General features: G+C 36.7%; 1 protein-coding gene across 2 annotated transcripts in view; it reads right to left on the bottom strand.

Moving 5' to 3' along the window:
• Window positions 1–22886, bottom strand: part of BANK1 (B cell scaffold protein with ankyrin repeats 1) — a 124945-nt gene that overhangs the window by 64247 nt on the left and 37812 nt on the right. For both annotated transcript variants that reach the window (XM_015862136.3, XM_085547104.1), the window contains exons 5-7: window positions 22083–22225; window positions 15403–15523; window positions 9444–9640 (exon numbers count right to left, since the gene is read on the bottom strand). In XM_015862136.3, the coding sequence (XP_015717622.1) occupies window positions 9444–9640; window positions 15403–15523; window positions 22083–22225 (461 nt within the window). The remainder of the gene's footprint in view (window positions 1–9443; window positions 9641–15402; window positions 15524–22082; window positions 22226–22886) is intronic.

The raw sequence follows: 22886 nt of genomic DNA, 5'->3' as shown, positions 1-22886 counted from the left end.
GTTCTCACTGAAAACCTCAATCACATTGGCTTCAGAATCATTTTTGTACTGTCTAGAAGATTTTCCCTTGTTCATTGCCTGCATGACTAGTTCAGGCCTCCATCCACATCTGCCTATTTTTGTGAAAGAAACTTTAGTGAAAAGAGGAGCATCTATTAATACATCTATTAAAATTGCCAGTTTTTACAGCTATGAAATTTACTGATCATGTTGTCACTGATAATAGGTAGCCCTAGAACAAACTGGCCAGAATTTACTGTAGTTCTTATATACAAGTACTAGATTTTGTCACCTTTAGCCTCTTTTCATTGCATCACAGGACTTCAATTTGTAAATCAGCTAGCAGTCATAGACAATCACCATGAAAACTCATCAGTTGGAAGCAGGTGTTTTGTTGTTTTTTTTTTAAAATATATCTCATTAAATAAGATTTTTGACAAATGATCATGTTAGGAATCACTCTTAAGTTACTTTCATGTCTGGTTCAGACAGTGATTTGTGTATTTTTCCCTAGGTAACCTGGAGGGAACTTGCTAGCGTCTTCTACATGGAGACTTTCCTGCCTACTTCCATTCTTTCAGCTCTCTGAAAGCATTATTTATTAACAGCAGATGTACTCAGCTGGAATTCTGAAGGCCACAGGTGGCAAACCACAATTCTTAAGCTGTTCACTAATATTTGAAGAATAGCTCCCAGATCACCCTTATGACCACAGAGGAACAGCTAAATTATGTGAAATCTCAAAGCCAAGTAAAATCAAGTCAATGTGACTCACCAGAGAGTGCTGAGATCCTGTTCTACGCCGCACTCTTATAGGAAGAGGGAACCATTAACTTCTGCTGCCTAAGAAAAACTCCCAAACTTCTGGCATACATACACTGCTGCTTCTACACTCACAAGGACTTGGGCAAATAGCTCTTGAGATGGCTGCCTATGCCTCTTACAGACAGTATTATAATGACTGCATATCAATGTATTATAAAGCAATCTATTAGCATATTGGCTTTCTTCATAAAAGTAAACATATATAGCAAGAGACACATATTCTGTTCTGAGTTAGTGTATGGGAACCATTTTTAAGTTTTGCACTGAATACAGGAAAAGCAAAATAATACTGCTAGGTACCCTACAGTCTTGGGTATGAAATATTGAATCATTTATTGTAGAATAATATATGTGGGTGGGAAGAGAAGGCGGCAAAACAAAGACTGTGCCTTCTGTGCAGGATCCTCAGAATTATAGATGGAGACTTTTCACAGCTGTACTAAGCAGAACTAATGGTATGCAGGGCACAAATGGATTTTTTTTAAAGCAGTTTCATAAAATGGGCTTGGTAACTTTGAGAAATGCCTTTCCCCAGTGGTCATTCTATTGATGTAGGGCCTAAAGACAATTTTTCTAATTAAGCAATAAATTACAGCTGTAGGGAAGTCTAGTAAGCCACTGTTAGAGCTGTGCAGAGCTCTGAAGCTTCAGGCTGCTAAAGACATAGCAAGTCTCTTACCTAACCCTATGTATTAATTCTTGCTTTTTCCCTGAGTTTTTCTTTGGGTTTGGAGATGAAACTTTCCTTCCAGTCTTCTCAACATCATTAAAAAATGAGGTGGTTCTGGATCAGAGATTACATTACCACATGTTGTGGTTTTGTGATTTCTGTGGTTGGTATTACGCACCAGAACATCATGTAGAACAGTGGCAGTTCATGTCCTGGTTCCATGTTACCGCCATTTTGGGCATTTTTGAGTTCCCAGAGTGGAGAGGCAGCATCCCCAGAGGACTTGGCGTGAGGAGGAAATAGGATGGGACTCCAGACTGGACCCCATCTGCTCTCTGCCTCTGGCCATCTCAGCTCGCTGCAGAACACGTGCTTCCTTCGCACTGCCATGGTTTAACTTGTACTTCGGGTACTCCTGTCTCTCTCGTTTAGTTTGATTTGGAACATCTAGTAAATTACCGTTCCTCCTCAGATCGCTGCCATTGTGTTTTGTTAGAATGATCTGCTGGCTCTCTCCCAAAGAGCATGCCCCAGGGCCAGCCAGGTTGTGCGGCAAAGCTCCTTTATTTTGTTTCCTTAACTCCTTTGCTTTTCTCCTTTCCTTTTTTCTTTTTTTTTTTTTTTTTTTTTTTTTTTTTTCTTTTCCCAGGCCTGTGCCCCCTGCCATGGACTGACATCTAGGGATAACCCCGTGACACCACAATAGCTAACTGCTCCCTCCCTCTTCTCATTTTCATTTATTTTCCCTTGTGATGCTGAAATCCTTCTTTAAATAGTTCTGCTCTTTGCATGTTTTTTGTTACTCCTCTTTCCCTTCTGAGGGGCTGGAGGAAGGTGATTCTGATATGGTGCTATCTTTCTTTGTACTCACCAACTTGTAAGATGAGTCAGATATCTGATTCCTTTGCAGATCACTGGGAGGCAGCCAAAGGGCACACTCTAGATAGTCTCACTGAGATCACATGGTATTTTGAAGGACATCTGCTTTTTGACAGCTATACATATCCCTCGTGCAGTAAACCTGGAATTAGCAGATGAGTTTTAAAACATTTAAACTTTTCCTTTGCACTATTAGCATGTCCAAGATGTCTGCATCCAAGGAATAATTAGAAGAGCAACCTGCTCACTTACTAAGAGTTATTAGAAGAGCACCGGTTAGGAAAGTTGATAGAAAGGTACCAGGAGCAATTGTTCTAATGGACAACTGTGGAGTAGCTTCTTCCCAGGAAGCAGCTCCTTTAACCTCCTGAAACTGGTCTGCAGCTTGTGTGGAGGATTCATACTCATCTGATGAAAGTAAAACATGACATGTAGTGACTAAAAGTTTCCAGTATCCACAAAATGTGTAGCCTGATGAATCCTTATGTTTTTGGCATCAGTAGTAACGTAACTAGCTAAATAGAGTAATTACATCTTACAGCTAATGTCAAATTTGCTTGTTCCCTTATGAGAGAGGTTAAACAAAAGCAGCTAATTTACTTTGAAAACCATCGTTATTCTGTGTATCTTTGCCATATACTTTCTAAAAATTCTACAGGCTACTGCAGAGTCTCTATCTGCCTGAACGTATTTATTTCCATGCTTCTTGACATAATACGGGACTGATTTTTTTTTATGATGACATAACGTGGTCAGTTTTGTTTTCTCATTTTTCTGTAAAGCACTGTATTGGCATTCATTAACATAAACAGTTTATCCAACCCTTTTTCATGTGTTCAAGCAAATTCAGCGCCTAATAATGCAAATCACTGACTGGGATGACTGTTTTCTGAAAAACCAAAACCAACACCCAAGCAACAAGCAAAAAAAACCAGCAACCCACAAAGTTCCCTTTCTGAACATGTTTGCTAACACTGCCTTGGCACCAAACAGTCAGCAGGACTCCAACAATCCAATTCACAAGCATTTTGCCTGAGTTTCCATTAGTATTCAAGTTTCCCTAAAAACTGTAGAAGCTTTTTGAATCACAGAATTGCAATCAACTGTGCCACTGCTGTAGCAGGAGAATATCAGAAGGCTAGACAAAATACCAGATAATTCTTTAGGAAAACTATCCTTGTTAATTTTAAATTATATAAAAATTTCAATAGGCATCTCATACAAAATGTTTCCAAATCAACAGCTTTTTTTTGTGTGTGTGTGTGTGTGGTTGTTATGACAGAAGATTGAACTAATTTTAAGGCATAGGTTTCTAGTTTGAGTAAAAGTCAATACAGACTTTAAAAATGTGTTTAATGTCTGTAATTTTTTTAAAGGAGAAATTTATGCTTTTTGCCTTAAAGCAAACTGCACTCAGTCAGTAGCCTCATCTCTTCATTAAACATAAGTTGTTCACTCTAATCCTAAAAGGCAGTAAGTTCCAGACAGTTTTTATTACAGAGAGCAAGTCCCTCTGAGAACATGTAAAGAAGCGAGGAGGAAACAGTGCTGGCCAGCAAAATAAAAATAATACCCTGTCCCCAGCCAAATCCTACAAGAATCCAAGCACTGATAACGCAAAGCCTCTCTACAAGGAATTTTAGAAAAAAATGAAGAGGTGTCTGTGAACAAACATGTAAATGAAATCACAGGACAATCTCTGCCTGTCAGCTGGCTGAAGTTCACAGTTTTTTTCACTCAGATTCCTCAAGAAGCTCAGGAATTTGATTTCATCGCCAAGGGTTTGTGAATTCTACTCACCAGTATAAAAAAGAAAACAACGTTCAGCTCTTCATTTCAGTTAAGTAACTTCTAGTGTATTAAAGATGCACATAACCAACATTTCTAAGCACTAAAATACTGCTGAAAGAATATTATCCCAGCAGCCTTCATGGAGGAGTCACTAGTGGATTAGTACAAATTTTAGAACCAGATTAATCTTCTCCCTCAGAAATTCTCCCAGCTATCTGAAAGCAATGAGTAATGGGCCAAGTGCAACACTACAGTAGCATTTAAAGGAATTAAATACTGAGAGCAATCAAGTTAATTTCATTCAAGATTATTTAATATGTATACTCACCATCTTGTTACACGTGATCCTTATCCAGCAGAAAATTACTAGCATAGGAATAGACTGATCAGATTTGAACATGTAATAGTTTCGTGATATGGAGCTATGCCTTTTCATACTGCCTTTTACAAAAACAGAAAGCCAAACACTGATGTAAGAATAATGCCTTTATATTTGACAAGATTATATTTCATGAGCTTCTAGAAGTCTCTGTCAAACCATTGTTAAATGGGTTCCTGCCGTCTAAAGATTTGCTGGCATTAGAAGATGGTGGCTAAAAAGCCAGGAAATATTCATTTTGCATCAACCAGCTGAAGAAAAAAAGTGCCCTCAAATTGCATAATACTTTTTTTTAATTTTTTTTTCTTTTTAGATCATTTAAATTGAAGAAATCCTGGATTCTGATTGATTCAACAGTCGCTTCCACTAAGATGGATATGAGCAGAGAAGTGTACAATGATGAATTACGTCAGCCTACAGGGCTACCCATCCTTTAAGCTCCCAACTATTTATAAAAATACAGCTTGCTATCACAGAAACAATTTCCTCCTCAACACTTATCACACATCTTCCACAAAATAAGCTCTGAACGAAAACTATACCCACTTGTAAGATTATCCTCTTCTGTATTACTGAGAGAACTGCTGAAAACAGAAAACCCAATAACTACAAAGGTAGACTTTACAGGATGTCCCTCAAAAGCTAGAAAAGAATTAATGTGACTCTCCCTTCTGGAAAAGAAAGCAGACTTCTCACAAAAGGCCCATCTTGAGAGGACTGCTCCAGTCTACCCAAATCCACAGAAATTTCACTAAAATGTTCAGGATTACATACTCATTATGTTTTCAATGGCTGCCTAAGAGAGATGCCTCAAACAGGCAGACATAGAAAATACTAAGAAATCCAGACAGGGTTAGCAGAGGGAATGTTTCCACCGGTCCACTGTTCTGATATGTATTGTCACAGGGTTGGCCACAGGTCTTGATTAAAAAAAAAACCAAACAAACCTCTATTTTCTGCTTCAAATTTTAGACAACCAATTCAGGACAGCCAGAAGATGTATTAAAAAACAAATTGAATTTGTGCTGTCTTGACTGCATGGTGAAACATGAAACAATTATTTCAATTTCTATATTTAAATAACATTTATTTTACCACTAGGAAACTGCTTTAAAGGTCACAGCCAACAATCAGCAGTTATTAGCAATAACAACCAATAAAGCACTTTCTGAACTGTGTTTTTCTTAGAAATGGTGACATATACTACAAGGGGCACAAAGTAATATTCCTGAAAGACCCAGTCAGCAGCACAATGAAGGAAGTGAGAAATTAACATCCCAAAGTGCCAGAATAAGGAATGACACCCATTCCAAAGCTTAAATGCCTGGAGTGGCTATCAGTACAACCTCCAGTTCTAAAGGGTCAGATCACAGATTGTATACTTCCCTTATTAGTCGCCTAATGCTCAAAAACTTCCTCTCATGTAGTTTTTGAGGTCTTCCTTTGTATGCTGGATAAGAATTTCTTTTCTTCTGTAAACAGAACTTTTGTGTAGGCTTAAAAGCTCACAACTGGAAACAGGAACAGCAAGCATCAAAATGGCCAAGCCATTTTTAGAGAAACTTGTGCGATCAGCAGGAGCAATGGCTTAAAAGGTTCATCATTTCTCCTCTTCAGATTCTCCAAGACAGGGACTCCTGTCAGTGTTTCTAGTTACTTACTCCTCTTACTAGTTTCAAATTCACAGACCTGATTATAACAATTCAACCTAAAAGCAATAATGGAAAACATTCAAGCCCTTGGTTCTACAGAATAATATCACAAGACAAAGTGACAATTCAGGATGTTATCACAGAATGTTAAGCAATATTCCTATTTTATGCCACAGAAGAGGTAACTGAACTTAATTGAAGCTCTAATGAAACACATGTTAGAATTGAAAATGAATGCCCATTTAAGTAGATTTGTGCTAAAATACAAGAAAAATACAATTTGCTTAATAAATTACTGGCATATTTGAGACAGAGCTTTATCACAATCCCCATTAAGCAGATTCTCTTTTAGAGACTGCTCCATCAATTTAGTACCTTTAACACAAATAGATCAATTCATTTGTTCCCTTGATGCACGGGAGACATTTTCAAGGAGCTTTTGAAATGCAGAATTCTGAGAGACAAGGCATACACTACCGCTTTGGGGAGTACACATTTATAAAAGTTATTAAATGGTGGGACATTTCAGCATCAAATGTTCCTGAATCTAACACTCAAACTAGAAGAGAAAAATCTCTTCCTGACTTCCTCATTCATGCAGCTGTATCAACAGAGGCACGCTACATGTTATGTGATCCCTCCCTTGTGCTTTGTACTTACATAGACCAGGAGATCAGCTTCTGGTGCGTCAACTGATCATGCCAGATCTGCTTGCTGTGGTTCTAACACTCATCAGCACTGTCAGCGTCCAGGATCAGAAAAGAGATTTTTAAACAAACACAGGAAACTTGTACCACAGGCTAATCAGTGTGCAAGTTAGGTCCTGCAGCTCTCCTTGGCCAAAAGAGCCATGAGCACCTTTGCAATATGCCTGCTTGGCACAAAGGGTATAACCAGCAAAACTCCATCACCAAAACGTTCCAAGAGCAGGTCTGCTGAGCATACACCAAAGAGGCCAGGTTGACAAAACTCTGAATCCAAAGGTATAAATAAAAGCTGCGGGAGCCCCTTCCACTTTCACTGCTTTCTCTCTCTAATCACTCATCTAAAAAAATTCTGACTCCCCAAAGGACTCCCCAGCACAAAGGCAAATGAAAGGCACTTTTCAGGTTTTTAGACAAATTGAACATATATTTAATACATTCATTTTTCTGGAACCCTATTGCTCTTTAAGATAGAAGTGATGAATTACTGTGAATATTTTGCAACTATTGCTAAAAGGAATGGCAAAACACAGGTAACAATTTTAAAACAGCGAGAGGTATGTGAAGTACAAAGGTACTTCTGTTCTAATAATGAGCAATTTCAATACTGCAACTGTAACAGGAAGTTCCTGGATCATGATTAAACTAAATTTTGCTTGGCTCAGAGCCATGCAAGAATTTCTTTTCCATATTCCCATCAATTACATAAGTACAGTAAGTGTTTTTGTTCTTAAGTGCACTATCACAGGGGATACAAATAAGCCATTTTTCTTCTGAGGTTGGAGCTAACATTTCTAAAATGCCATATTACACATTTAGCAGACTTGAAGCAAGCTCCAATTTTTACTTGTGTTGCATTAGTGAGCCATGGCATTCGAATCAGATGAAAATGTGAAGTACACTACATATCCTAAACAGGATATACACTCTTTAAACCAGAAGGACAACCTTTGTACAGTTTCATGGACGGCTTTATGCCAGATGGTAAGGAGGACCAAACATTCTTCAGTTAATTTTGATCTCACTTACTGCATCTAAACCCGAGATAAATGCATCACCTCTGTATCAGTAAATGTAATGAAATATGCCCTGTCACCTCAGAAAAGAGGCCAGAGCACGTCCTCTTAGATAAGAGCTTCACACTTTGCAGGTATTTTCCCTCCCTCATTTTTATTTCAAGTCTGTATTAACAGCTGTTTAACAACAACAGAAAGGGTAAACAGTGCATTCTCATTCAGCATCTTGGTCATTGCCAAAATGTCTTACTTCCAGGCACTACAGACTGCAATTTTCTTCCCCTTGAACCTATTTTAAGAAGATCAGATCATAGCGCACTGCTAAAGTCCACTTCACAGTTCAACACTGACTATAGAAAACTTTTCTTCAGTGTCTCTCCTTTACCTTTACATTAGATGACACCTACACCAAGTAAAAAAAAAAAAAAAAAACAACAAAAAAACTCAATCGTTTCCCATGTCCTTGGTCTACAGGTTTAATAGCTAATGTCAGTCAGCCAGTGTTTCCAGTCTTTACTATATATTTTCTACCTTAATTCACTTTTAGGTTTCTTGCACTTTTCTCACCAGGTATGTTAAAAATTCTCTCCGATATAATCTACACAGCTATTATTGTATATTTTTGCAAATTCACCTTTAGTTCTATGTCTATCCATAGTTACATCAAGATGACTGGCTAATGAGAAAGTAAAACTTCTGGCTTTCTCACTCTGTGTTCACAGACAAATGGTTGCAACAGGCTTTGAAGAGGAGAAAACGGGTGGAGTACAACACAAAATAAATAAATAAATAAATCACACCATCAGCAAAACTGTAACGGGTCTTCACAACATAAGCTTACTTTGTTAGCCTTCACATGCTGCCTTTCTCTCCAGTATAAAATTACTCTGATTTTTTCTTTAGGCTTTAAAACATCTGGGGCAAGAACTACCACCTATACTCATACTTCTCACGGTAAAGATTTAAAATAGATTAACGCTCTCAAAAGTTACTGCAGTACATCCCTTTTTGTATTGGAAAGGCAACTATTGCTCAAACACCCTTCTGCATTAACATTAAAAAAAAAAAGAAAAAAAAAAAGGTGTAGTTCATCTAACAAAGAGATATAAAACAACGGGAACAACCAAGGCAGGACAAACATTCTCTTCGTCAAATGAGCGACAATGCTAAGAGAGTTCAGAAATCACTTCTGAAGGGATTTTGAAGTAGATATCTGTATCTACTAATCCAGATGATTGGGCTAGACTATTCACAACATAACTATCACATGGTGCTGAAAAGTGATTTACTGTTCTTCCATTTAGTGCCTAAAATTCAAGCACCATAGAAACTCTTACTTTCTTTTCAACAGTGCAGAAAAAGTGGCTGTACCCCATCTTGATCCCTCTTCTTGAGATAGAAAGAATATAATAATATTTTACAATAGGAGAACTACAATGTACAAGGCTTTACCAAAGAAGTATTAGGAAATTTCAGTAATGGAAAAATCATTGTTACGGATGGCAAATAACAAAGACATGAACATACCAACAGTTCTTTGATTAATTCTCCTATTTCCTTGTGTCCATGCTTCTCAGCTATACTTGCTGGAACATCTCCATCTATATTGGTTATTTTACATGCCTTTGAGGCCTTGGGATACTTGAGTAGAACTGTTGCGAGGTTCTTTAATCCAAATCTGGCTGCACAGTGAAGGAGAGTGGGAAATTCTTCCAAATGGCTATCTGTAAAAAAAATAAACACCAAAGTCTCCATAAAAACAGTTTTGCTTTTATAAAACACCTGCTAACTTCTATTACAGAAGTCTTTTGAATATTAGTGCTACTGAATAACAGTTTCTCCAACTGCCAGCTCAGAACTGGTGACAAAAGAACAATTACTAAAATGAAATATATATTTTTGGAATTTTATTTTTTTTACAAATCATAGAATCGTAAAGGTTGGAAAGACCACTAACATCGACTAGTCCAACCATCAAACCATACCTGTGACTGTTCAAGTCACTCAGTGCAACATCTACCTTTTTCTCAAAAGCCACCAATGATGGTGGCTCTATCCCCTTCCTGGGCTGCTGGTTCTAATACCTCACCACTGAGAAGGAATTCTTCCAAATATCCAATCCTAACCTTCCCCAGATTCTTCTCCTCACTGTAGCCTGCCAGTCATTCTGCCCCAAGCCTGCAGTGATGCATGGGGTTTTTGTAACTGAAACGCAGGACTTGGCATTTAGTCTTGTTAAAGCTCATATAATTGGCTTCAGGCCACCAATTCAGCCTACCCAGACATACAAATCACATACATATCTTAATAAAGGTTAATTAAGTATAATTAAGAGATCCCTCTATCTTAAAAAAGGGAATTCAGTCTATTAAGAAATAAGTTTCCTTGCAAGAGGAAGAAAATAATACAGCAAAGACATGTTTCTACAAATGCATGTATTATGTAATGATTTATAAACATTTTTCATCCGAGAAATCTGAAAGCACTGTAAACCTATGAAAAAGTACGTTTTCATATACAATTCCTGAATTACATTCCTGAAAATCCTCATGACTACCAAAGACTTGCAAAAATTCGCTTATCAATAATGAAATAATCATGGATGCACCAGACAAAAGTTTTGGGGATTTATCTGAGATAGCACGATATTCATTTATATCACAATCTGTATGTTTCACCTTTAAGAACTGGGACAAAGCTAAACAGAAGTTTATAATTTAACACTTGGTCATATTAAAACTCGAAGAGAGGCCACAAGTTACAAACAAGACACTAAGCATAGTCAGTATTTCCCTCTGCCTTCATACTGTACTTTCTAATCATCTGTTGCTTGTTATATTGTGATTTGTCAGTATGAGTGCACATTCTGTTTTCAACACGATCGCTGCTAGATTCTACTGCTAGTCCCTAATTCATTTTATTTCTATCTGCCCTCTCTACACTTTCAATGACTTATTCCCAGAACCTCTTTCTTGAAGAGATCCAGTCTACTTAGCAGTGCCACAGAGAATCAATTCCATCACCCTCACTACTCTTCTCTGAACCTTTTCCAGCTTTAATATAACTATTTTGAAATGACAGGAGAACTGCACATGATACTCAACTTATGAGTGAACTATATAATTTAGGCACTGTCATAATTATGTCCTTTGTTTTGTTCTCTGTTCCTTTTCTAATAATTCCTAATTTCATTTGCTTTTTGATCTGCTACCTAGCAACCAGTTGATTTTATCATGCAACTGCATGTCTCACTCCTGAGTGCTAATAGCTCGCTCGCAGCCTCTCATTTTGTATGACAACACAGGATTCTTGCATCACTTCATTTTTACCTACTCTGAATATCATCTGCCATCTTATGGCACAGTTATTAAATCTCACAAGGCCCTTCCCCACTACTTCCCAAGCAGACCTTATCCTCACTACTCTGTATGCTTTGCATTATTAGGCTAAGTTTTTTTCGTATAATCTACCTCTGGGTTTTTGCAAAATTATTCAGCCATAGGCAACCAATTACCAAATTGATGATCTTTGCAGAATCAAAAAGAATAGCAAGAAATTATTTGAATTATCAATATTATGAACATTCAAAAATTACGCACTTTTAACATCACATAATTTTTATTTTATTACAGTTTATATTAATTGCTTAGTCAGGTTCCAAGCACAACTAGGTTTTGGCATCACATTTACATCTTTTAGTACTACAAAACTGAAGAATTGCATGCTGCTGTTAGAATTCCTGCTATTCTTTCAACTGCAGCCCCTTTCTTCTTGTCTCCCAATCAGCACTACAGTGTCAGAATATACAGTTTCTTTTAGAGCAAACACTGATGCAAATAATGTATTTAGTTTCTCTAATTCATTTAGTTTCTTTTTCACTTATTTTTCTTGAGTTCTCCCTTATATCCCAGTCCTTATGAGACATGCAGATTATACAGCACATTTTACATTATACATCACCTTTGGAGATACAGTGGTGACGCTGACTGGCTTATAGTTTCCTGGATCCTCCTTACCCTTTTTGAAGACTAGAGTAATTCTTTAATTTTATTTTTTAAGATACATAGATTACTAGCTGGGATTAGGAAGCCCCTGACTTGTCATAAGTTATAGTGACAACCACCACATGACATTAATGAGCTTACCTATTTAAAACAGTTTTTAACACCCTGCAGTGCTAAGCCATTTTAGGAAACTCAATTAGCAGTTTCCCACATTTTAAGAAGGATGCCAAAGTTTGGTATGAGCCAAAGTCCTCCAAGTTTAAGTGACTGACACCTTCAAAGTGTTGAGTATTTGAGGCCACTTGGATATGATCGCTCTGTTGATAAATGTTATACATATAGTTGCCTAGGCTGCTGTTCCCTTCAGCCACCTCCATAATGCTTTAATGCCCATTTCTGTGTGCAGCTGTGGTATCAGTAGTCATTCTGTATAAGTTAATGGCTTTGACATCCATGCAATGGAGTCAGAGACATTTTTGGACCTGATCTTCCAGAAATTCCTCCCCTAACAGCACATTTAACTTAAAAATATAGTAAAGTTAATGACCTGAAAAGAGAGGATTGAAAACTACTGGTCTTTCTTTTTGCTCTCATTTAGAAAAGGGACACAAGTGTCTGTCTAAATGCCTCCCAAGTAGCTAAATAAAGGTGAAGAAGGGACCTCTTTTCTAAAGAATTATAGCCAAGTCAGTGACAACTACAGCTACTGTTATAAAAACCAACAATTAAGAACAATACATTGAAAGACCTAATTTATTTTTTAAATTATAATTGTTTGCTAAATTGCCAATTCAGAGTTTAAGTGTGCTCCTATGACAATCAGATGTTCGACTGTATAGAAATTTGTACCTTACTGTGCTTAACTCTTGTAACTGAAATGTTGCATTATGCGCAGTAGCAATACCATAACTTATTTGAATGCACACATGCTTAAGGAAGGAAAGCATTTATGAACTTGCAACTTTGTCACATTGAATTTGGGAAAATTACTGGAACGTTTATCAGTTGTGAAACTGGACAACCAATATACTTAAATTAAAAAAAAATACACAACTGAACAAATGTAGTAGTTACTGGGGTAAACAGGAGTTTACCATTTTTAGCCTATTTTTCCAGAAGAACATTAATAGAGAAAAGCTGTCATCGTTTGGCAGCTAAACTGAGAGCTCAAAAGCTGGTGATGGTGGTGATGCACCAACGGCTGAACAAGATCTTAGTGATCTTTTCCAACCCTAATGATTCTATAAGCAGGAACAGAGACAGTGACCATGTGGCTTCTTTTTAAGTTCATTAATGTAACTTCCTCAGCTAACTCTGAAAGTAGTGTTTGCTCTTAAATGGTTTAGCTGGCACAACCAAGGTTTAATGGGGGTTGCAATTTTGTCCTGTCATAATCCCTTCTCTGCTCTTCTCTGTGGAGCATTCTGGAACACCTCACTCATAAAACAGAGCATAAAATCTAATATTATTTTATTATAGCACTGTCTTAGCCTGTGGGAATTTTCATAAAATTGCAGTAAGCAAACAGAACAGCCTACAGTTATACTTCTGCAGACTTTTAAGACATACTACTTTTATTTCTGAAATTACTGATAAAGGACATTATTTCTATTAGCAATTTAAATTGACATTTAAGATGATTTCTACAGTGTCAATATCAATTAAAACAAGGAAACATTTAAAGCATTTTGTTTCCCTGTCTGTCTTTTCACCCTTTGCTCCACTAGCAGCTAGAAACTGGAATTCATTCTTTTGAGACTGATTATTCAGCTTGAAAGAAAGAATCAGAGAAATCAGGATAAAATTTATGTTGCCTGTAGTGCTAGGTGACGAAAAGCAGTATTTTCTATAAATTAAGTAAATCACAATTTTAAAGAGGCCTCAGCATGTGAGTTTAACTAGAGTACTGTTAACAGATAACAGTCAGTCCACTGAGAGAAAAGAAGGTAGGTAGGTTTTCCTAAGGTAAGCTGTTTTTTCTTTGACCTCAGAAATGAACACACCAAGAATTCACAAAGCTGAAAATCCAAGATTAGATTTAGAACTTCCCTAACTCAGGAAAAGTCCTAAAATACCAGTTTGGATTTGTTACTGTGTTTTAATTGGAGCCTTTTACCAGACTATAGAGGAATAATACGTATATTAGGTATCCTGAAAACAGATTTGTACAGAATATACAACTTTCAGGACAGTCTCTCCAGCTTTAGTTATATGCTTCCACAAAAGATGGAGGAGAAGGCAACTCATAACCACCACAAAAAAGCCAGACATGATCTTATATCTTGTTTTGGTTAATACTATAATATTAACCACAGTGTTTTTCTAGAGACTTATGCTCAGTTTATCAGCTTTCTCAGCTGACTGGGGTTCCAATGTTCTCCTTCAGAGATCACGCCGTCAAATATCATTTATTATATAAGCATTCTTCTCCTTGATAAAAAAAGTCTTTATCTTAAAGAAATGAATGCTAGTAGGTAAAATCCACGCATAATCCTAAATACATTTTGACAATGTTCTTTTTGTTCTTTTTTCTGAAATACTGGTTTGCAAAATAAACAAAACAAGAACAGTATGAATCCCCAATTTTTACCTTTTTCAACCTTTCAAAAATCACCAGCCTGGTTACACAAAACACAAGTCAGCCAACAACTCAAATACTTCTTCCTTAACCATTTCAGACAGGAAACTCTCAGTTTCTTGGAAAACCTGAGGTTTACCTCCATCTGAAATAACATCATAATGATGTTTTTCAAAACACACACTAAATAATCAACACTTCTTGGTTTACTGCAATACAATTTGAATACTTGATAAGTGGAAAATTAATTCAACCAAGCCCTCCAATAAGCAGTTGTTCCTGTTGGTACACTACTGAATTGTATGTACAATGCATTGACTTCACAGACAAATTCAACTTTCATTCACTATACATACACTTCAATAATGTAATTATCTTTTGGCCAGAATGAAGTACTGGTAACCATTAAGTACACAGTTACTAAAAATCAATGCCAACGCCTAATGGTGTTCTAAGTTCAAAAGCAACCCATTCTCTTCAAATAATAATAATAATAAAATTGATTTTCTCTGTTAGCTTGAAATAAGAGTGCAAAGTTTGAGAGTACTTCAAAAGAGCAATTAAGAAGAAAAATAATACACACATAATGTACAGCCACCTCATCATGTCTCTTGTTGCCTATTTTCTCTGTGAGTATAAGTTTACTGAGCTGAAAAGCTGTTAATTTGAATTTAATCCAAAGCTGATCAAACATCCAGACAAGTCAAATTACATAAGTACTGACTCATGAAGTAATGGTTTATAAAATTCTTTTTTTCCATTTCTGCCTCGGCTATATTGTCTTTATCATGGACTTTTGTGCTTCACTCACATTCTCAAATATTTGGAGATAGTCTTATTAACATTTATAAGCAATAACCATCGCAGCAGTAACAAAAATCAATGCAAAAAAGAAAGGACTCACTAGGTTGTTGATGATACTGCTCTTCACCTTGGGATGCGCTGAATTCACAAGTAACTATCTTGCTTTCCAGTAACAAAGTCAGAACGTTGTCCAGCCTCTCCACAGATGAAAACTTAGAAGTCTGTTTCAAAGAAAAATAAATAAAAACTGCATTTATTGCACAATGCAACTTTAACTTTATCCTTGGGCTGCTTGTGAATCAGATTATTCAAAAGAGAGGCTGAATGACCTGGATCTGTTAAGCATTGAGAAAAGAAGACGGAGCGGGAATCTGATCAATGTCCATAAATATATAAGGTGTGGGAGGCAAAGCAGTGAGGCCAGACTTTTCATTGGTGCATGGGACAAGGGGAAGTGGGCACAAACTGAAGCACAGAAAGTTCTGCACAAATGTGAATAAGGACTTCTTCATAGTGAGGGTGATGGAGCACTGGAATAGGCTGCCCAGAGTGGTTGTGGAGTCTCTTTTTCAGGAGATATTCAAGACCCACCTGGATGGCTACCTGTGCAACCTGGTCTAGGGAGCCTGCTTTGCAGAGGGGTTGGACTACATGATCTCTGGAGGTGCCTTCCAGCCCCTGCTATTCTGTGAAGGGTAAGGACAGGAAGATTTGTACAACAACATTGTCTGACAGATGCCAATTACCAATTAATTCAAGGTGTCATTATAGCAGTAATTCGTGATGAGATTAAGGAATACAGTAGCACCGCATTACTGAAAATCCTTCCAATAAGAATGTGCACCTTGCTAAGTAGCAAACAGCATCAGTTCCATCAGCCATGGCCTAACATTGCTGAGAGATTAAGAAACTGATAGCAAGCAATCAGTTAGATGAGCTTCCTACTAAGTACTTAGTCTTTAGACAAGCAAAATCCTGACTGCTATGAGAACATTTTCTGATTGCCTAATTCTGTCTAGACAAAAGGCCAAGATCCATTCCTAATTACTCTCAAGGTAGTCATAATTAAATGCTACTTTTCCTGGTGTGATGAGAAGTGTGATTACAGGGATTCAAACAGTAAGAACTAAGCACCAGAGAGCTAGCAAAGACTGAGCTGCACTGGGCACTAAAAGAAACTCAGCAACAGTAGAAAAGTACTCAGAAAGAGTTAGTTTACACTGCTTGGGAGTCAGTAACCCTGCATTATGTGTTTCGCTTCACATATCTGAAGTGTTTCTGGACAACTCTGGATTGCTAACAGGTATCTGCAGACATGCTCAGTATATATAAGCTTACAAAGAAACTTAGTGACTGACAATCTGAGCACAAAAGGAGGAAGATGCCTACTGATGGAACATGCAGTTTAATTCCTAATGCTGTTAAGAACGAATAAGAAAAAATTCTTATGCTATCAGAAAAAGTTGAATGCATTGGCAGGATGATATTTTTGGCTGAGTTCTACATGAATGATCCAGAATTTGTTGACAAGTTTGTGCGGGAAAGGGAGTTAACATCAATAAAATATGATCACTCATTTTTCCAAAAACCAAAATTGGCTACTATTTATTCTGATATATAAAAACCACTGTATATAGTAACTTGTATTTATTTCTATATTCACACTCTCTGTACTGAAACATTGAATATTTTCTATAATTGTTACCATACAGACTTGTTTAAAAACAAGCACAAAAAAAGTATTTGTACAAGAAAAAACACACAACCAAACTGCCTCCTAGAAAAGAAATGCCCTAAAGCATGTTCTAGAATAAAGACCTAACCTGAGCATTACATTTGCAGAGGGAACTGCAAACCTCATAAATGTCTACTAAATATCTACATCCTCCCCTCCCCCCAAAATACCCATTAATAGAAATAGCCTCATCATATTTAAAAACTGTGAAGAACAATAATACTAAAACTCAGGAAACCACGCTTTTTTCTCTCATCCCAAGAGGGTATTTTAGACACAGTATCAATACTGATGCTACTTTAATAGGTTTCAAACCAGATTAGGACAAAGGTAATCCTGGAAGTGTTCAAAGCCAGGTTGGACAGGGTTTTAGGTAACCTGATTGCATTGATAGTGCCCCTGCCTAAGGCAGGAAGTTGGAACTAAATATCTTCCAACTCAATAAGATCAAATGAGCATATATGAAGAAGCTGTGTTATGACAAAGGAGGCTCAAGGTCATAAACAGTTACTTGGCTTACCCAGATCTAGTGAGTTTAGTTTCTACAAGATTCTGAAACTTGCATGTTTGACCTCCCAAAAGGGCCTAAATTGAATGAGAACTGTACTTCTAACACTTTAACAAGCCTGCCTTACAATGACCAGGCTATCCATTCCGAGGAATTTAAAGGCAGGCACAACGTCCTTCTTACACATGATTATCACAGTGCAATTTGCTTCAAGTCTTCTATCACATTTTTTTTCCCTTTCCTCTAGGGATCTGGAATCCAAAGTCTCAAGCACACGATTTAAAAAGCTATCTTGTAAATTGAATCATAATGACTAGATTTGCTCTTCCACTCTACAAAAAAAGACACAGTAGGAAAATCTAGTTTAACTGTTACAAAAATGTGATACTAATACCTTCCATCTCACATATTGGAAATTCTGTTCCACTATGTCCCCCTGGTTAATGTGAAGTAACAGTAACTTAGCAGGAGTAACAGTGAAACAGAACTAGCAATAGGACCACACTGCACTATCCAGTTGAGAGAGCTCCACAGCAAAAGGGTCATCACCTGCATCTACCAGGAAAGAATTTAGTTTAGAGATCTTACCCATTCCTTCTCCACAGCTGCATTTATGTATTTTGACATGCCTTCTACAACTCTCTACAGGTCTGAAGACCTCAATCTTCCTGAGAAATCCCAATAACACTATGCCCAAATCCATGCTGAAAAGCCATCAGGAGTAGGACAGAAAAGCCTTAGAGCCTACAGAAGCATTCCCTTCAATATTAGTCCACCTACACACTCCAAGGCTCTCATCAGAAGTCAGGCATTATCTAGTACCTCCTCTCCAGGTGCAGGCATTATCTCCAGCCCCTTGCTCCCTTCTCAGAGCAACAGTACATAGCTGTGAAGAACAGAGCAGTCCCAAATGCTGCTGCTGCATCAAAAACCTTCTTAAAAAAAGGAAAGAGTAAAGGTAGATTTTGCTACTTCTGTGAATGAGATGACCTACATTTTGTAATAACTGCTAACAAAGTCCTGAAAATGTGTGCCACTGAAACAGCATACAGTCAGTAAATTAACATATTTTTCACTGGCTTTAGCAGTACTAACAAGGTTACATTTACATAAAGATGAACTACTTCAGTAGTTCATATGTATCAGGTAATGCTTTATATGCACTTCAATATATTACTTCTACCAGAATGCAAGAGCTAGGGTTCAAATTAGGCAGGCACATCTCACAACTTTAGCCAGAAATGGAATATGGAGAGATTTCACATTTAGATTAAAATAAATAAATAAACATTTTAAAATAACAGCTACTGATGTGGCATAGCAATATTAAAAACAGTTTCAAAGGAGGTATTGTAGGGGATCAGGTAAAGGTATATATGTAATATCTCCACGAGTCATACAGCTAACTCTCACAAGTTTTAATACTAAAAGGGGTAGTTTATTTTCATTTTTCTTTTTATCAATAAACACTGCAACTGGAATCTCATTTGATGACTAGGAGAAAAAAAAATCTCAAGAGGTTTTTGAGTTTTTTTTTTGTTTGTTTGTTTGGTTGGCTGTTTTTTAAATCATAGGCCCCCAGAATTTTATTATTCAGCCAGTGTTTCTCATAAAGATCTTCTGAATCTCTCTGGACATTCTATGTCACTCAAACTAAAAGGAAACTACCACCTTCAGTAATAAGGATATGACCTTAGTTTCCTTTTATTGAAAACCTAACAAATGTACCAAGAAACTCCCAACACTAAATAACTGAATCAATAGTTGCATTTGGTAGAAAGTCTGCGCGAAAAATCAATACAACATGCAAACCCAGAGAATGTTCAAATCAAAAGTTGGGAAGAAGTTTCAAAAAAACGTTTATTTATGAATTTCAAAAACTTTTAAACCAGTCTGTCCAGCAGGTTACTGTAAGAGCACAACCCCCCCTTGGGAGAGCTGCTTCAATGCAGAACTATGTTAAAGCAAGAGAACAAAACTGAGAGGCCTTCTGACATCTAGCCCCATGAGTTCTGATACAAGTGTGTTCAGAATTAGGATTCAGTTATAACAACCCCAACTCTTCCTGCTTTAATATAAATTTTCAGATTGCTTTCTTCCAAAATTTTACTGTTTTCATAAATTGTCAATATTTGGCTGCTTAAAATGTCTTGCTAATGTTAAATACTGTTGTAGGTTCTTGCAAATAAGGAACATAGAAAATAGCAATCTACCAGATAAAGCAAAGAATGTCACCCAAGAAATAACTATTTTCTCTTAACTATAACTACTGCTAATCTTCAATTCCTACCTAAAAATAAAGAACAATTAATAAGAGCAGTATTACTGTACCTTCCTACTGTCCTACTGTCTCCTACTGAGGCACGTGAATTAACCTGACCATCAGTGAGAGGAATGAACAACTGTAAGTCTATTTGGTCCATTTGGTTTGCTTACTTGGGTTTTACTAGGGGCCAAAGTGGAGAAGAGAACAATAGTCTGAGCGCTGATATCACCTCAAAATTGCTGCAAAAGTCAGCAATACAATGAAAGTGTTTTACCACACCACTGTATCTTTGGAATGTATTACTGCAGCAATTTCCTTGCATCACAGAAATTTAATAACTATTACAAGCATTTGTAAATATCTTTAACTTTTATTTGAACCACAGAATGGTACTGCTTTGATCAACAACTGCTATAAGCTTTTCTATTTTATTTTAATTTAGTTTTCTATTGTGTTTGACTGTTACTTTGCATAGATAAACCACCATTGCCCCAGGATACTTTAGCAAATAAGCTGATAGTCTCAAAGGTTTTAATTATTCTAGTTAAATAAAAGTTACTAGTACTCCTGCTACTCAATGAGAATTCTAATTAGTACCACGGCTGTTTTGTTTTTCCTTATGCGAACACATTTTTTAAGATTAAGTTAAATCATGTACTGCAAATTGCATCTTTACAATGTATCTCAATGCCATTAAATCAGGTTTACATGAAGGCTTAAAGTATTTAAAAGGTCTGTGGAAATAGTTCAGCTACCCAGCCAGTTAATATACCTCACTCCATGGCCCAGTGAGTATCATTAAATACAATGACAAATCTTCCAGCAAACTTACAGAAGAACTGCCATTAAAGTATTTCCTGCAAAGCAGCCATCATACTGTGTGGGCTGTAAAACCCGCTAGCAAATGAAAATTTTATCTGATTTTCCAGTTGCCAACACGATGAAATTAAGACTGAGGCATACAGTGCCTCCTCATTTAAATCCTTTCTTATTATCCAGATGAGTAAAGGCATGCACATTTTTAAATATACCTGATAGTGATAACACCAGTTGTATTTTCTGGTGCTATAGCTCTGCACATAATTATGTTTGCATTTGTATAGAATTGGAATTGCATGCGTCTTAGTAAGTATTAGGCATGCTGGTTAAATGAAGGGCCAGAATCTTGAACAACACAAATAAGTCTTCACTAGAAATAGCAGGTGTCTAAGTTTCCATGCTAGTTATATTTTTTAATAATTAGGACACACTTCTTATACGTAAAATTTTGAATAAGTCTGTTAGAAGTTTACTTCGATGTCCCTTCTAAGGATTGATATTTCAAGGATCTTAAGAATGTGCTGGTACATAGAGTTACACTATCCTCCTGTGCAATGGCCTGTTTGCTTAGAGCAAAAGAGAACTGTATTTAGAAACAATCAACCCTCATTCTGAAAAGAATACAAATTATGCAATGCATCATTTTTTATTAATCCTTTTTATTTATTTATTATGAGTGTAATGCCTTAGGTGGTAGATAAGATAGATCTGTCATGGGAAAATGAGACTGTCTGCATTGGAAAGAGGGACTATTATTTTTGTTCTGCTTTTGCAATTACAATACAGACATCATAACAAGTCTGCTCTGGCTACACACCATGCAACAAATGATACTTGAGGTTCTGTCCTTTTTTAATAAATGTTTTCTTATTATTTTTTATGTGCTATTGGCAAAGGATGCTGCAAAGCACTGCTGTCTGCCATGCTGATCTAAAATCCAGGTCCAAATCTGAATTCTTCTAGATTTATGTGAAGAACCTGTGCGACACAGCAAACCACATGAATGCTAATTCAGCACCTATATGCAGACTCTACATGAGTAGCAACCTGATGCTATCCATGCAAGCTACGCCAGAAAAATCCCATTTACTAGTGAATGAATAATAATCTTCCAAATGCCATATGTCTTAAGATTACTTGTTCCTAGTGGCTTTAGAACATTCTCAAAAGAACACTGAAGGGAGAGAGACATTGCTACTCATTATTATATTCATCATCTATAATGCAGGATGTTGTTCATTGGACACATACAGCACAAAAGATGTTTATATCATTCTAAAGAAAAACAAAATGAAAGTCTGTTTTCACTTGCCTGCTTTGGTTAGAGCAAAAACATGCCCCTCTAATGCTGAGGCTATTACTGAATCATTATTAATTACTATGCAAAAGTCTTTACATCACGGTGTACGATTTCTTAGCTCAAATTGGCACTTACATTCTATGTCTACTTACCTGACAAATGAAAGCTATTGGGTCAGCTATTTTCTGAAAGATGCGCTCAATCTCTTCTGCTGCAGTGTAATATTCAATCTGTGCAGTGGTCTTAATAACACCCTCACAGTAGACATTTACATATACAGGGCCAGCAGGCAAATCTTATAAAACACAAATCAGAACAGTAGCTGAAAATATTTTACAATCCCAGACCAGAAATCTGAGAGAATGAATAAAAGAGCAGAAGAAAATATCACAGAAAATGTGTAGGATTTGCATTTCACTGATGATTTGGTGTGAGCAGTTTTGTTTTTTGTTGCCTTTCAGTCAAGCATTATAAAGTTGACAAAAGAAAATAGACATCTGTAGATCTGCATGAGATAGACTTACTGTATTGCTTCATGTTAGTAAGTAGATAAAAACAGTATACTTCCAATTTCCATCTCCCTTTGTTGGGCTGATGACCTATAATCACCTTCCTTACATCAACAAATTAACAAAACGCTCATTAATTACAAATTGCAAATCGCCTTTTGAAACATTTTTCTAACTGCAGGCAAGGCTCTTAAAATTGAACTGGCACTAAACTGCAAAAAGTTGCAGTGAACCGATTACTTCCATTCAAGTTGTTTACGCGGTAAAAGCAAAGGAAAGAAGCAAAAGAAAGAAGTAATGGAAAAAGGCATTTGTACAGTCTGTTACTTAAGTATGACTTGCTCTGTATATGCAGCATGAGGTCTCTTTATTAGTACATTTTATAATTTATTAGAATTCATTGTGCCAGGCATCCTGCTGTACCATACCAGCACACTAGCACAGTTC

This window comes from Coturnix japonica, chromosome 4 (assembly GCF_054131305.1).
Source record: "Coturnix japonica strain WE chromosome 4, WE-NBRP24, whole genome shotgun sequence".
Lineage (NCBI taxonomy): Eukaryota > Metazoa > Chordata > Aves > Galliformes > Phasianidae > Coturnix > Coturnix japonica.
This window is presented reverse-complemented; position numbering and strand designations above follow the sequence as displayed.